The sequence below is a fragment of the Marmota marmota genome, unplaced genomic scaffold, assembly GCF_001458135.2.
Source record: "Marmota marmota marmota unplaced genomic scaffold, marMar, whole genome shotgun sequence".
Classification (NCBI taxonomy): Eukaryota; Metazoa; Chordata; class Mammalia; order Rodentia; family Sciuridae; genus Marmota; species Marmota marmota.
In genome coordinates, this window is record NW_026000026.1 from 54,468,474 (window position 1) to 54,485,478 (window position 17,005).

Below are 17,005 nucleotides of genomic sequence, written 5' to 3' on the forward strand. Positions count from 1 at the left end.
ACCCCACCCCTGCCATGCCCATAGAGGTGGCCAAGTGTCCTTCCCATAAACTACAGCATATCACCTACTACTTCTAATTACTTCCTGAAACTTATCTGCAGATTTAAAAGTTTACTAATCAGGATTATAATAACTGGGGTAGGGGAGTATAGTGCCTCTTTAAAAGATAGAAAACCTCAATATAAAATATAAAGCAGTAATATTATTTACAAAAATGGGTAACATCTTGGGGAAAAATTATAATGCAAACTATTATCACTGTCTGACCACCAAGAAAAGATAATTTAACTCTAGATTTATTAATAGAATCAAAGTACTACTGGGGGACAAATTCATTTCTGGTGAGGGAAAAGTGGGTTTCTTAAAAAGGGAAGATAAAAAGATAGTGCTTGAATTTTTAAAACACAATTTTTAGTAGTGAATCATTCTAATTCATAGGCTTTTTTAAAAAAATAGAAAATACATGGGCTGGGGTTATGGCTTAGCAGTACAGTGCTTGCCTTGCATGTGCAAGGCCCTGGGTTTGATCCTCAGCATTACATAAAAATAAAAAATAAAATAAAGGTATAAAAAAATTAGAAAATACAGATACTATTCTTTAGAAGAAAACCCCCATCCAAACTACCTTCCATGGCTAAACTTACTCTTCCTGAAGTAATAAAAGTTGCTGAGGCTAGAAGCCGTACTTTGTGTTGAAGTAGGTGGTCCTACAAGTTAGGTAACACAGATTCAGGTTCCAGCTTTTTTGTTTTTTTCATTTTTAAAATTTTAATTTGTTATATATGACAGCAGAATGCATTACAACTCATATTACACATATAAAGCACAATTTTTCATATCTCTGGTTGTACACAAAGTAGAGTCACACCATTCGTGCCTTCATACATGTACTTAGGGTAATGATGTCCATCTCATTCCACCATCTTTCCTACCCCCGTGCCCCCTCCCTTACCCTTCCTCCTCTTTTCCCTTTTGCCCTATCTAGAGTTCATCTAATCCTCCCATGCCCCACCCCTGCCCATCCCAACCACATTATGAATCAGCAGTCTTAAATCATAGAAAACATTGACATTTGGTTTTTGGGGATTGGCTAACTTCACTTAGCATTACATCCTCCAACTCCATCCATTTACCTGCAAATGCCATGATTTTATTCTCTTTTAATGCTGAATAATATTCCATTATGTATATATACCACATTTTGTTTATCCATTCATCTACTGAAGGACATCTAGGTTGGTTCCACAGTTTAGCTATTGTGAATTATGCTGCTAACATTGATGTGGCTGTGTCCCTATAGTATGCTGTTTTTAAGTCCTTTGGGTATAGATTGAGGAGTGGGATAGCTGGGTCAAATGGTGGTTCCATTCCCAGTTTTCTAAGGATTCTCCATACTGCTTTCCATATTGGCTGCATCAATTTGAAGTCCTACCAGCAATGTATGGGTGTGCCTTTTCCCCCACATCCTCGCTAGCACTTATTGTTATTTGTATTCATAATAGCTGCCATTCTGACTGGAGTGAGATGAAATTTTAGAGTAGTTTTGATTTGCATTTCTCTAATTGCTAGAGATGTTGAACATTTTTCATATATTTGTTGATTGATTGTATATCTTCTTCTGAGAAGTGTCTGTTCATTTCCTTGGCCCATTTATTGATTGGGTTATTTGTGTTTGTGGTGTTAAGATTTTTGAGTTCTTTATATATCCTAGAGATTAGTGTTCTATCTGACGTTCAAATAGTAAAAATTTGCTCCCAAACTGTAGGCTATTTACCTCACTGGTTGTTTCTTTTGCTGAGAAGAAGCTTTTTAGTTTGAATCTATCCCATTTATTAATTCTTGATTTTAATTCTTGCACTATAGGAGTCTTGTTAAGGAAGTTGGGGCCTAAACCGACATGATGGAGATTTGGGCCTACTTTTTCAGGTTCCAGCTTTAACAATGTGTCCATCAGCCCTATCTCCTGAATCTGACCATTTCCTTGGAGGCTGATTACACTTTCCTACTTGACTACTTTCAATTCATATGCTGCCTTCACTTCTCTGGAACTTGAAATTCTCCATCATGCTCATCATCTATTCTTTGTCAAATAAATGAGATTTTTTTCCCCCCAATTTTCAGATTGCTGATTTCTCCACTGTATATTACCTCTTCCTTGTACTTAGAGACACCAGTATTCTCAGGTGTTTGATCATACATTTCATTTCAAAAGCTAGCTTCCTTTCCTCTTTCTATACCCACTCCTTTCTGGAGGTTCACCATACCTGTTGGAAATGACTAAATCTCTTCTCCAGTCCTCATCTGGCATTTTTCTACAATTGTCTGTTTACTCCTGCATACAGGGTGCTTTATATTAGAAACTCTCGATACAGCAAACTTTTACTGATTGGCAAACACTAACTCTCCCATCTCCAGCCTCCCCAACCAAACTGGTACCTCTTTCCTACTGTCCTGGCAATGACATTTCTTTACTCTTGGTTTTTCAGGCTTACAACTTTAGAATTTATAGTCTCTTTACATCTCCTGTCCCCCACCCCATATTATATTAATCAATTATATGTCATTAGAATCAGAATTCCAAATCCAGAAGAGAAATTGGAAATAATATAGTTGATGCCCACCATTCTATCCCCAGTCCTTCCCAGTCCCTGTGGTTCAGCAATAACTAAGCTGGGCCTTGCTAATTTCCTTCTCTCTCTCTCTCTCTCTCTCTCTCTCTCTCTACTGGGGGCTGAATTTAGGGACACTCTACCACTGAGCTACACCTCCAGTCCTTTTTAAAAATTTGAGACATGGTCTCTCTAGATTGCTTAAGGTCTCACTAAGTTGCTGAAGTTAGCCTTGAATTTACAATTCTCCTGCCTCAGCCTCCTGAGTGGCTGGATTACAGGTGTATGCCACTGTACCCTGCATCTTGCTACTTTTCTTGTATTACCTTGTAATACACATATCTCCTTTGGAAGGTACAAGAATATGGGTGCCTAATTCCTCAAGTCAGAGTTCATATTTTAATTGGGGGGATACCTGATGTTAAGTACTGGGTTAAGTCCTACTGGGAAGTATAGTAAGCATTCTCAGAAAGGAAAGGAGAGCATGAATTTTAATAGATGTCAGAAAAGTCAAAAGATTTATGGAAAAAAATAGACTTTGAGTAGTAGATTAGAAAAAAAACAAACTCCAGGGAGAGAGAGTGCCCTGAGGAAAAAAGCAAGGAGACAGGAATGGGTACTGTGTAGGAAGAGGGAAGGTGTGTGTATATACAAAATTCTTTCACACTAAAACACAACATAAAGGCTATTGAACCCAAGGCTCCTGCCTAAGCATTTGCTGTCCTCAAAATTTGCCTTTGCTTTTAGATTCTATCTGTTACAGAATAAATAGGACAATAATTTAAATTTCAGATCTCAGGATATCCACCCTAAAGATTTATCACCCTGTGAAAGAATCCTGCCTTAATATCCTCCATAGCCTCTTACTGATGATCTTTAAGTCTTGCCTCCCACGGGATAAATAACTGGGGGCTTTTCCTTTTCTGGATAAGAAAGTGAGCTGCTGAAACAAATGTTTTGGGTAAAGGCAACTCTTTCAGCCATGAGTAAAACAGATGGATTGGGGTAGGGGAGGGCTGGGGAAATGGCTTTGAAAACAGCTCGAGGGATGCTTTAGAAATACCCTGGAAGTAGTGATAAAGGCCTAAATTAGTATAACTATATCTAGAGCCCAAAAGAGATGGTGGACAGTGCAGACATTCCCAAAGAAGACTGATAAGATGTGCTAACAGATTGAATATCAGGCACCAAGAAAAATGATGTCAAGGTGGCTCTAGGGTTACCAATCATCAATTCCAGCCAGTCTGCTGCAGACTTCCTCAACGTAAGCTTAGTCTGTAGCTTTAAAGCCCCTGGCCCATTTCAAGCCCTTATCACCTGGCACCTAGATAAAAGCTTTCCTTCCTTCCTTCAAGTACTTCCCAATCCTTCATGTAGCCAGCAGAACCTCTTAGCATGTCATACAGTCCACAGATGGTCCTCCCACCATATACCAAAGCACAGCAAACTCCTCCACAGAACTCTATACCACTGATGCATTTGACCATTACATTAAAAGGATAATTACTGGGAATAAGAAGTTCTAAAAGTAAATGCCACTTTAAGCAGGTATCACAAGCATGTTAGTTTTTTGTCCAAACGTTTTTTAGCCTAGTTTAACAGCAAACCTATGACCTCAATTCACTGTATCTTTAAAAAAAATTTTTTTAAAGCAAGCTACTTTTAAAAGTTGAAGTAATTATAGGTGGCCAAATAGGATCTGGCATGCTTTAAAAATAAATCTCACCTTACTAATTACATTCTCATAAGAAATAAGTTTTGGAAGGGCTTCAACCTTTGTTTTTTAGTTTTAATTAAATATTTGTACCAAATAGCTCTTTCAAAATTCATGAAACCCTTTATATAGGCAGGACATTCTCAAGTATTGAAAAGAAGTACCAATAATAAAATGCTCATAAGTTTATTATACTGTTGATTTTTGCCATTACAAACCAATACTACTGCAATAAAACTTGCTCTATGACCAAAGAGATCTATGTTCACTTATTTCCAGGAATTATTCCTCAACATAGGACTATAAAAATAATACCTAATTTACTAAGCAGTTTTACTAAGTAACATTAATTTAATAATGTAATATTAATTCCTAAAATGATTCCTAGAGAGTGGGAGAGAAGTTTTCCACAGTTCTGTGGAATTCAATAGTCACTTACATATTCGGGTAGTTTATAACTGTCTCTAAGTTAGAGTTGCATTTAAGATACCTTCAGCTTCCATGCTGAGCCCATCATGGAATGCTTAACCCCAAATTACTCTGAATTATTCTTGAATTACTAAAACTAAACATTTATTACATACTTGTTGGTATTTACCTATGGATTTAAATTGTAATCAGTGTCATGATAAGTATATTGCAGAAAATTTCAAAGTCAAAAATAATTTTGGAACTTTGCCCCAAACAAGCCACTTTCTATAAATAGTGATGGTACAGGTAACTGATTTAAGTGAGATTATTTTAAGAAATAATTATAAAATTCTAAAAAAAAGAAATAATTATAGTTAGTTAGCCAGTTACCATTTATTGAATGCTTGAAATATATCAGACATGCTAATTATTTTTACCACCACCTTCATGGATTTTCACAAACGCCCTTGTAGGGTAGATACGTGGGTTCTTATTTCTCAGCTAAGTCTTATGAATATCTAAGATCAGACAACTAAGTGACCTGGGACTCAAGCCTAGTAATACTTTAAGAACTATGCTCTTTCTATTACTGTCTCACTTTAAAAACTGTGCTTTAATCCACCATTTTACACATAGCTAGCTTTTTCCTATCCTTCTCCAGCAAATAGGTGTATAAAATATGAAAAAATCGAAAACAGACAGGACTAAGGACAGACAGCGAATCGCTTTGGTTTTGCACTATGGCTTAAGGAGAGTATCAGGCAATTCAAGAACTTGTTTTCAGTTGTGCAAGTAAACAATAAAAAATAGATATGATTTTCCTTGAGATATAACATATCAAATAGTTCATTTTCCTTCCTAAAAGAGGCACTACACTAGTTAAAAACATGTGGTTGTGATTTTTTGTTTTAAGAGTCATTTTAGTCTTTGTTCTTTATAATATCACCTGACAGAGAATTCAAAGTCTATCCCATAATTATATTTTGACTACTGTAATAAAAAAAATATTTAGACAGAGAGAAGAGGAAGAAAGAAAATAGGAGCTAAAGCAGGAAATAGCACAGGAAATCAGACAGTTGATCCTGAAAAATCAAATATACCAGCTCTTGTCAAAAGCCAGTAATAAACATAGATTGATACATGATATGAAATTTAGAGATAATGCAAAACTGCTTTAATAAACAGCATCTCCTTTGTCTCAAACCTTTTATTAGATGCCTACAGAAGAGTCACTAATACTCACAGAACCAATCTAGTATTTTGCCTTGTGAATCCATCCTACCTTAGTTGTAGAGGAAACTCCTTTTCTGTAGGTTTTGAATAACAAGATCAAAGAGCATATGTAGTAAAGAATAATTTCTTTCTAGCCATTACAACACAGAAGAATGATGTACAAAAGGAATTACTAATACAGTAGGAAGAAGGAAAAACACTAATCTATTTAGCACAATCCTTGTTTTGAAGGATAGCTTCTGAGAAACTAGATACCTGATACCAAATTAAAAGAACAAAATTTACTGTTGTCTTAAATCTTAGGATTTCAAACAACTTTTAAATGAACATGAAAGCCAAAAATGCTAGCTGAAAAACCAGCCAAATATTAGTTTCTGTGACCCAGCCTTTAAACCAACAATGCCTGAAGCACAACATCCCACTGTTTTCCCCCCAAGAGCTTAATGTTGGCCTTATAATTATATAATAAACTTACATGTCAAATCTGACTTGTAAAAGCAAATAAAGCTTTGCTCCTGGGGATCTTGATCTTTGGAGCAGAAGTATAAAGAGAAGTGGTAAAATAAGATAAGATAAATAGAGATTATTTTGAAAAGACTATAAATTGATAAAAATGGAACAGCTAAATCACTTTTTACAAAGTGAATCACTAGGAAGCTTGACTCTGGGAAACTACATGATTATACTCAGTTTTAAAAGATCACTTTGGTTGCTCTTTGGAATGAATTAGGGGGGAAGAGTAGAAATCTGGAGGTTAGCTGGGAGATGTATGGCAGTGATCCTGAAGAAGGATGATGGTGGCTGGGAATGAGATAGCATTAATGGCTGGGGTTGGATTCTAGACATTTTAAAAAGTGACAGGACTTGCTGATGCATGTCAACAAAAAAGGAGAGAAATCAAAGGTTACTAGTCAATTTCTAGGCAACTGGAGAGTGCTACCACTGACTGAGATGGTGAACACTCAGGTGGGTATAGGCTTAAGGAGTGAAATCAAGAGTTATATTCGTATATATTAAGTGTGTGATGCCTATTAAATTTTGATGAAGAGGTACTATGTTGAAAATAAGTGCCTGGAGTCGAAAAAATTCTGATCTGAAGATAAATATTTGGGAGCCATTAACATATAAATGGCATTTAAATCCAAAGAATTAGATGAACTTGCCTGGAGAAAGTGAACAGATAAAGAGAAGGGAACTGAGATCTCCAATATTCAGGAGTCAGGGAAATAAAGGATAGTAAGCAAAGGACAAGAGGTAAGAAGAAAATCAGGAAAATGTTTGTAATAGGAAGAAATGGTCAACATGATAGGATGCCAGAGGTCTGGTAAGATAGGAACAGAGAAATGATTTGCAACAGTATTTGGTCAGGTGTAGCCTCAGGGGTGTGGGGGGTGTGGAAGAGACAGTAGGCTCAGTTGAGGACAGCAGGTGAAGAATACACGGACACACCCTCAAATACAACTTTTCTATCTGTTGGTGTTCCCTATGAACACAAACTTTGTGTTTATTTATTTTTTACATGTTTATCTGCTTCTACTTAATGATATGTACTTTCTTCATGGTGGGAACCATCTATGACCTATTTGGCGTTGTATCTTCAATGCCTAGTTCTATATCTAGCAGATGTAGGAAGACGAATAAAAATGTTTGCTGAAAGAACAAACAAAGGTAGTTTGTAACTCTTGACTGCTACCTCTTAATCTTTATTATTAAAGAAGAAACATCTTAAAATATTCAATTGAGTTTTTACTACATGACACCTTTTCTGGTCCTCTGCAGCATTATAGTTTCCAATAATGGAGCCAAAAGCAATGATACTAATTAAATAAATGTTATTTTAAAGTATGCTAACACTTACATTTCCAAATAAGTATATTTAGATCAGTGAATTTTACAAGTTCCAGCCTGATTTCACCCTTGAAGAAGCTCCCTATTCGGTGGAGAAGTGTTCTCACCAAGATTACCACCATGGATTATGAATGCAGCCCCATATTAGTCTACTACACTGTGCATATATAACAAAAACTTGATGTATTCATGACTGTTTTGCTTTGTTTTCTATAAGGAACTGTGAAACAAAAAAAATTTGGCCCTAAGGGCCATGCTGTTGCACACTGTAATCCTAGCAGCTTGGGAAGCTGAGGCAGGAGGATCACAAGTTTAAAGCCAGTCTCATCAACTCAGCAAGGCTCTAGGCAATTTAGAAACCCTGTCTCTAAATAAAATATAAAAAAGGACTGGGGATGTGGCTCAGTGGTTAAGTGCCCCTTGGCTCAAGCCTTGGTACAAAAAAAAAAAAAAAAGCCCCCAAACAGGGACTAGGAGTATAGCTCAATGGTAGAGTGTGAGCTTAGATTCAATCTCTAGCGCCAAAACAAACATCAAAAACCAAAACAAAACAAAACAAAAATAAACAAACAAAACTCCACCAAAACAGATATGGAGATAATCTGGAAGAAGGAAAAACACCGACTCTTTTAATTTCATATTATCTATGGTCAATAGTGATCTTAAGTACAACCTATAGAGATTACTCAATAAAGAAAGTTTAAAAAAATAAAAGCAAAATTTAAAAAGCCCCACTCAAACCAAAATTTTTCCAATTTAAATCATCCCCTGGACATTAACAATTTCCAAAATTTCCATTGAATAGAACAGTTAATATAGGACATATAAGTCATACAGCACTGTTCTATATTTTGCCTCAGACTCCCAAATATACCTTTAAATACACAACATCTAATCATGTAAATACAAAATATACTTAAGTCTCTTTTGACTATACAAAAGACTGAATAAATGTTCATCAAATCACACTCATCATCTTTATCCTTCCCACCCCACCCCACTCTCCTATCTGTTTCTGACTTTTCCTTTTCTGAGGGTCCCCTCTCCCAGAGGCTAGAAATCTCAACTCAAACTCCTACTTTAAAGTACTGTTAAATTCTATAGATTGATTCATCTCTAATATCTTCCATCAGAATCCTAGCATAGACTCCAATAATTTCTGGCCTGGACCATAAACTTTTTCATAACCTGTCTATTTCCTTCCAGATTCACTTCATAGTCATCTTGCACACCAAGATCAGAATAATTTAAAAGTGTAGCTCAGATCACTCAAATTTCTACTCAGTGTCTCCCCGGTGTAGACAGAATAAAGTCCAAATTACTTCATAAGGTAATCACCCTACTTGGACCTGCTTCAACTTTCTTAAACACAACCATCTTTTTCTCCTGCACTCCAGGTTAAGTGAAACAGGGTGTTTCCGACAATTCTCAGAGCCTGCCCTGAGGTTTTCTACTACTGTTCTTTACCTATGACATTCTCTCTGCGGGAGATGTGGTCCTCCATCCAGTCTTTATTTGCTAAAATCTTAATACTAAAACCCTTTAAGACCCAAGGATCTTTTCTAGACCAATAACATAGGAACTCCAAGAAGAAAAGAAGCTCATGCCATTGTCAAACAATGTAGTTACTATGAACCTACTAGCTAAATTGTCTGACTGTAGAGGTCAATTCAAGGTACTAATTTGTCTCATGAATCTTTAAGGAGCTTATACCTTAACAAGATTCTCTCTTCTTATGTCCTATATTAAATCACCAGGCATGGAAATGCTAGGTAGGTTTGACCTTTGCTAGCATAGTATTAGTGGAGATCCTTAAACCAGTTCTTCCTGATGATTTAACATGACTCTTAAAAGCCCTAGTGACACAACAGAAATTATAGATAGGTAGAAATTTAAGAAAGAAGGAAGGAAAAAGGGAAGGATAAAAGTAAGGAAAAAAAGGAAAGGAGGAGAAAAACTAAAACAAAGATAAAACAGTTCTCATCTGACCTGAATTATGCCATATTTTTCAGTTTTAGTTTGTCTATGGAGACTTGGCCATTAATTTATTGCATTCTCCTCCAGACTTGCTTTTCTAGATTTTTGCACAAGTCATAGGAAATGTTGTTTGGAGCTGTGACATGCAGGAAAGCCAAATGCAGGGTTATATTACTCACTCTGTTCTTTGATGTAAACTTAGCTCTTTTTAAATGTAAAAATGACTATAATATCACATTTAGGGATATATTCTCAAACACTCCAAATATACTTGGGCCCAAACTGGCTGGATTCTGGTGCTAGTTCCTGAGCCTCTCTGTGACAGAGAAAAGGGTCATTGCAAATTGTTAAAAATGACCCAGCATTGGTTCAGCTGCAATTCTCATTTTTCTTCCCTCTGCTGGCTTTATTGCAAATTACCTAAGAAGCCCTAGAAGCAAAGCTTCCGTAATTTTTCACAAGTGCAAATGGAGCAAATGGAAAGGCTGAATCTGGTGATTGTCCTTGGTAAGCTTCCCTGGAAATCATTCCAAGAATTCTACACTCCTTTCCTTTTAAATTCTTTTCTTGAACATGTTCCAGTCCTTCACATATGTTCTTTTTCTCTCCTCCTAATTCTGGTGCCAAGGTTCCCTGTCTATCTTTTTAGGCGATCTGGCTACTACTTTTCTCAGGGAGGAACACCTTCCTTTGCACTGAGTAACTAACTGAGCATCTGAATAAACTTTTCAAACACGGCAGCAAGGGGCACAAATTTGATAAAAACCAGGTTAAGATCAAGCGCTGACTGAAGGTGAGAGTAAGCAAGGTTAAATTACTTAAGCCTGGCTACATTTTTGAAGTGGAACAAATGGAATCTACTACACCAAACCTCATTGTTCTACTTAATAAACATGTCTGACAGTGATGGCAGGGCTGTGTTAGCAGACCGGGATACTGAAGTGGAGGCTTTTGGGGAACACAGACTTCTGTATTTTATAAGGCATGTTAGTGAAAACCTACACATATATACAATTGAGGGCAGGAAGAACAGAAAGAGAAGAAACAGGAGATGAGTCTTTTCTGTGTCTTAAACCAAAATGAATCAAATGCTGAAATATTCACCTGGTTGAAAGAAAGGCCAAGGTGAGGAAATCTACATTTTAAATTTATCTACATTTTAAAAAGCTTGATATTCTGGATATCTGTGTTAGCATATCTGAATTTTTCTGCAAACCATGAAACCCCATAACTTGTGGAATCAGGGACTGAAAATAAAAAGATCAAGTAACACACTGAAGGGAGCTACCATGAAGGACAATAACCTGGAAGGTTTAAATAAGACCTAATGCTTTGATTAAAAATAATATTTGTTAATAAAGAGACTGAGTTCTTCATGCAAAATTAAATGATGAAATGAAAGCATATTTGCACAAATTTTCAAAAACAGTAAGATTTTTCCTAAATGACTTGAATCAAGGCAGAAAAATTTATTTTAAGCCATTAGAATTAACAAGAGAATATTTTAACAGAATCCTACTTAAATGGATTTACTTCTTGGCCTTCAGAGATGGAGAATGAGTAGCCCCTAGCCCCCAACACAACCATGTAAGACTTTTCATGTGATAGTTGGGTAAGCACGATTGTGTTTGAACCACTACCTTTGAAACTTTAAGAAAACATTTGTAAAAACTAAATTGACAGGCTCAGCAATGACAAAATCTAAACTCTATTTTGATAAAATTTTTGTTACACAAATTTATTACTCAACTATATTACTGGAGAAATTAAGTTTATAAGATGTTGTATTTTCATTTTAAATATGTTTTATGTTTGGGAGAAATATGTAATTACAGTAATACATGCTCACTTAAAAATATGTAGAGCTTATGCAGACCACATAATCACAAACACCAATTTAAATGATATAAAGTTGTAATTTGTGATTTTTATTTATTTAGTAACTTGTCCTCTCATTCAAACTAATTTATCTATATTTTAAAAAGCTTCAGATCTTGGATATCTGTACTAGCATATCTGAATTTTCCTGCAAACAATGAAAGTTCCTTTTCAGTGAACACTTCATATGTAATCAATTTGAAATAGTTTTTAAATATTCAAAGTGAGTAGAAAATAACTTTTGGACATATTTACTCCAACTACAACTCCTATTCCTGGACTCACAATGTTCCCCTGCCTATTTAGAAAGTTTTCCAAGATTTCTTCTGTAAAAATAGAAAAAGTTTTCTGTAAAAATAGAAAACTTGAATAATAAAGGTAATAATAATAATAAAGGTAAAACAAGTTTATCTTTCGTGAGGAACTGTGAATATCCTAATAATATGGAATATTTGCTCAATTATATCTAAAGAACTTGTTTATTCTGCTTAAATCAGTTTGCTAAAATTCCTAAATGCACTTCTTTGAAGACTTAGGTCAAGTAGATAATTTAGAAGAGTTAAATCAAATAAACAAAATAACGTGGACAAAAAAAGAAAAAAAAAAAAGAAACTCTCTGATGCTTAATTTATCAAATTAACCTGTTGAAATTTCTGGTCATTAGAAGAGAAGTCATTAGAAGAGAAGGAGTAACAGTTTTCACTTTGCATTGGCCAAAGTCACTGTGGAGGTCATTTGTCTTCAAGCATCAAACACCTTCCTACATAAGCAAAGTAATGGTGGGAGGAGTTTTATATGAGAAATAAAAGTCAGTGCCCCCCCTCCCCAGAGTAACAAGATAAACTATCAGAAACTTTTTTCTAGTTATCTGACATATGCCAACATTCCCAAATAGAAGCTATAATTTAAAGTCATGAACTGTACTTCTGATAAAGATAAAAAGTAAAAAAGACCAAATAAATATCTTTCCATTTGAGGATAAAAGCTCAGCCAGATGCCTTCTGTTGGAAACTGTTACCATGCCATGGGGGAGCCCTGGTTTAGCTGAGCCAGGAGAGGCACTAAGGGCACATCTGTAGGAGGCTTGGCTGAACACTCCAGAGGCTCCTGATAGTGCTTATGGTCATCCCAAAGGTCCCTCATTTCTTCAGCTTCTTTCCTCCCACTTTTTGTCCAACATGGCTTGGCATTTCCCCCCAATTCCTACCTACTTTTTCACCCCCTCCCTTAAAAAGAGTTTCTAGAGCTGAAGTGATAGTGAGGCCTGAGGACAGGAACTGGTTAAGTCAGGAACAAGACAGTGTTCAACTGCAAAGGCCAAGTCATCTTATTCAGTTTTCCCTCCCACCCTTTAGCATGCCACTGCTTTTATCACCAGTTTTTCAGGAGAAAAGGAATCCTAGGATTACAGGAAAAAGATGGTAATGATATCAACAGGCAATAGAAACAGTCAAGAGCAATCAAAGCTATCAAGTTCATTTCACTGATTTTTGACTAAAGTAAAATAGGGAAAAAAAATCAAGTGGTGGGTTGGGAGATAAAGAAAATGTTTGATCTACTGTCTTTTAGAAGAAACTGGCATATAAATGTAGAGGCTTTTGGACCACTCAAACCTTTGCCACAAGCATGAAAACACAAGGTTATAGGAAGAAGAAATGAAGGCCACAAGAAGGTAGAAAAACAAATTGCAATTCCCCTCCTGGGCCTCCAGTGGTCATTCTGATCAGTGGGCACTAGGGACATTTCTGCCACTTCACTCACCCTGTGTACACCATTCTCCTCCCCTAGTGTGGGCTTCTTCCTCACCAAATACAGTGTCAATCTCATTGTTTAACTGTACAGTTTGCCTGTTATTTCCCAAGGTGTTTGGCTGTACTCCCGTCTCCAGAGAGCCTCTCCCCACCAGCTGTGTCAGTCTTTCTCTGCACCCTAGGTCTGTTTCTGTCTAGGGACTGGCCTCCTCTTGCTGGTTTTTTTCTCTCCAGGCCTCTGTATGTTTTTCTCTCTACATCCCCTGACCTACCTTCTTCTCACTGTCATTCCTTCCCACGCCCTTCTCTTGGAACAGGCAAGCTTATCTCTCCATCTTACAGGGCTGAGTTTCTCTCCACTGCCTGCCTTAGTCCCTCTGCCTGTGTATCTGGCTTTCCCCCCACTGTGGGCCTCCCACTCCATGCTGGTGCTGGTCTCTCCATTGCAGGTGCACCTGTCTGGGAGTAGCTACTGAAACATGCAGGTTTTTAAATTTCTTTTACCTCTCTACATCTTAATTGCTGATATACACTTAACTATCAGTCATACTTGAGACTCTTTCTCCCTAGGATTTCATAGTGTGTAGGAAGGTATTTCTTTCTTTGTATGTGCACTCCCCTGTTCTGTCACTTTTCCTCAACCCCCCCCACAAATCCTGTTTTTCAACATATGCTTCTCTGGTAGGTAACATATGCATCCTGATGAATACATCCATGTGTCCACCCAATTCTTTGAGAGCCTTTCTTAGAGTATATTCATCTCTGAATCTCTCCTGCTCTGTTGACATATATCCTATCATGTGAAGTTCATATACAAGTTCATATACTTACCAAGGTGTGCATAACTGTGTGCTCCTCCTATGTGCATGTTAATGTGAGGAGACTAAACTGGCTCACACCTCTCCTGCCATTCTGCTTAGGACTCTGTGTCTTCTCTGTATTTAAAATGCCTGGCACTAGTGGGAGCTCAACAGATGTGAATTCTTTTCTCCACTTTTATCTGAATAAGTATGAGAGTCTGTCTGGGTGTCCCTCCGTTCCTCTGTGCGTTTTATGAGACCAGTTAGAGTGTGTTCCTTAGTATGGATTGAGCTATTTGTCAGTATGCCCCTGTGAGTTATATCTCCCTTTCTTCTCTCCAAATAAAATGTTACTGATATATAAATTATATCTTCCCCTTAGGCAATGCATCCGTTCTGGTCTCCCTCATTCCACAGTACTTACTGCATGTCCATAAACAACTTCCTCACGCCCCTTGGTTGCCAGTGTTTCTTCTTGGTGCCCCTTTCTCCCACTTTTTTCAACATGAAAACGTTCCTGGATTTGTGCCCCAACTGCGGTATAAGTGCGTCTGAGCCTCTCCCTGTGCTGGAGATGTGTGCCCATGGTCTTCTCTCCGGAACGGGGGCGGTTAAGAGTCCGGAATCTCTGCCTGGGATGCAGTGTATCTTCCCACCATCGGGATCGCTCGTCGTCTAAGTCCGCGAGTCAACCCCAGACGCTGAGCGTCTTTCTGGTATGTTGAGCTTTCTCGCCTTTCTTTTCCCAGAACCCAAAATCATGTTCCCGGGGCTAGATATATGGGAGTTCTCATGTGTCTCCCTGCGACGCCGGGTCGGTTCGTGTTCGCCCCGGACGCGGTGCGTCTCCGCGAACGCATACTATCTGTATTCTAGAGCCCCTCAGAGAGCAAGATGTGTCCCTTTTAGCCCGTACTCTCAGCGGCTGTGTACTAGCCTTTTCGAGTACACATTGTGCCTACCCGCCAACCCCGCATACGTAAAGCGTCTGTGTCTCCAAGTCTTTGGGAGTACAAGTTGTGTCCTACCCTTACAAGGAGCGCCTGTGTCCTGGTCTCTCGGGTCTATGGTGCCACGGTGTTATCCCGAAAAAGCGGACAGCCTGTGCCACGGGTACCCCCTGGTTCTGTACTGGTACGCTGTACGCGCGCCCCCTCCCCCGCTACAGGCAGCGTGGTCATTTCACTTCTCGCCCTGGGGCCTCTCTCCCTCCTTGGGACCCAACAAGCCAGGAAACCCGCGGGCGCCGTCGGAAAGTCCCGCAGCGGCGGCGCAGCCAAGTCCGGGCTGCGGCTGCCTTGGCCCCGCCGCCAGGGGCCGCCCGCCCGCCCGCCCGCCGCCTCCCAACGCCCCGGCGCCCCGCTGGCCCGGGACCGCGGCGTCAGCTACCCTGACTGGCCCTGCCCTGCCCTGCCGCCACGGGCGCTGACGGCAGCAGCGGCGAGCCACGGCTCACGGGGTCCCCGCGCCGGGTACCGGGACAGGGGGAGGCGCGGCCGGGCGGTGAGAAGTGCCCTCTTCTTTTCCGAGCTGGGTCGGCTGGTCCGCTCACCTTGTGGCTCTGGTAAGTCTCGAGCGCCCGGATCGCTGTCTCGGTGAGCTTCACATGCAGTACAGTGATGTTGTCCTGCCCTAGCCGCCCGCACGACAGTCCGTAGCGCTGCTCCTCCCGCAGGCCCGCCGCCCCCCCTGCCGCCATCTTAAACTCCCCGGGGTGCCACCGCCGACGCCGCTCGGGCTCTAGCCTCCACTGCGGCCGCGGCTGCTCGGGCTTCTGCAGCCGCCGCCACAGCTACGGCCATCCCGCTGCTGACGTACTGTCATATACTGCGCGCAGCCAGACCTCGGGCTGCCACCGCCGCCACCCGCCCCACCCTCTGGCCCCGCGCCCCGCCCCGGGCTCGTCTCATTGGCCGTGTTCCCCTTAGAGCTGCCCTCATTGGCCGCCCTCCACTCTCACGGGGGCGGGGCCCAAAGTCGCAGGAGTTTGGTTCCCGGGACGGGACGTCCGAGAAATGAGAGGCTGACGTCGGGGTGACGCTCCAACTTAATCACACCTGACGTCACGTGTGGTTGTCTTGATCGTGATTGGCCGGGTTGGTTTGGGGATCCCCTGCTAATTGGGTATCCTGGCTGCCTGGTTTGGTTACCTAAGTCGGAGCCACACCCCTTTGCGGGGGGGGGGGATACTGGCAAGTAAGGGCAGTAGAGAGTCTGGATACACTGATGGTACTTGGAGAGGAGGATCCCCACTTCAAAGGTGTGAGGGCATGACAAATGACAGTGTAAACACTTTGTCCCTCGACGGCTGCGGAACCTTGTAGAGCTTGGCGTGTGCGGGTGAAGACAGTCGCTGAAAAGTTTCTCCAAACTAAGTTCAGTACTGTGGTTAAGCAGATGTGATGGGAAAAACGCCCTTAGTCATTTTACTCTAAATTTGAGGTTAGTGAGTTGACCCTAGGTATTAGGGATTGTTTTAAATTGTGTGAAGTATCTTAAATACAATGCCATGCCGAAGGTTTATTTTATTTTATTTTATTTTTGCGTGGTTTTAGCATAACAGAGACTCATTCCTATGGAATAAGTTTCCCTGGAGCTTGCCATATATAGTCAGGATCATGCCTGTTAATGGAGTAGGAAGAAGCACCCCTGGTTCGAAGGATACCTTTTTTCAAAGGACCCTGGAAGGGTAGAACTGGCTTGACCTAAATTGAAAGAAACGTTGACATCACTTTCTCCAGAGTTCGGTTCATCTTATTTGATAGGGCTGTGGAAAAAACAGCT

General features: G+C 39.7%; 1 protein-coding gene across 1 annotated transcript in view; it reads right to left on the bottom strand.

The window, feature by feature from the left end:
• Nucleotides 1-16,084, bottom strand: part of Ell2 (elongation factor for RNA polymerase II 2) — a 64,965-nt gene extending 48,881 nt beyond the window's left edge. The window contains exons 1-2 of the mRNA XM_048811862.1: nt 15,611-16,084; nt 14,646-14,896 (exon numbers count right to left, since the gene is read on the bottom strand). Coding sequence (XP_048667819.1) covers nt 14,646-14,896; nt 15,611-15,920 — 561 coding nt within the window. The 5' untranslated portion in view covers nt 15,921-16,084. The remainder of the gene's footprint in view (nt 1-14,645; nt 14,897-15,610) is intronic.
• Nucleotides 16,085-17,005: the final 921 nt, after the last annotated feature.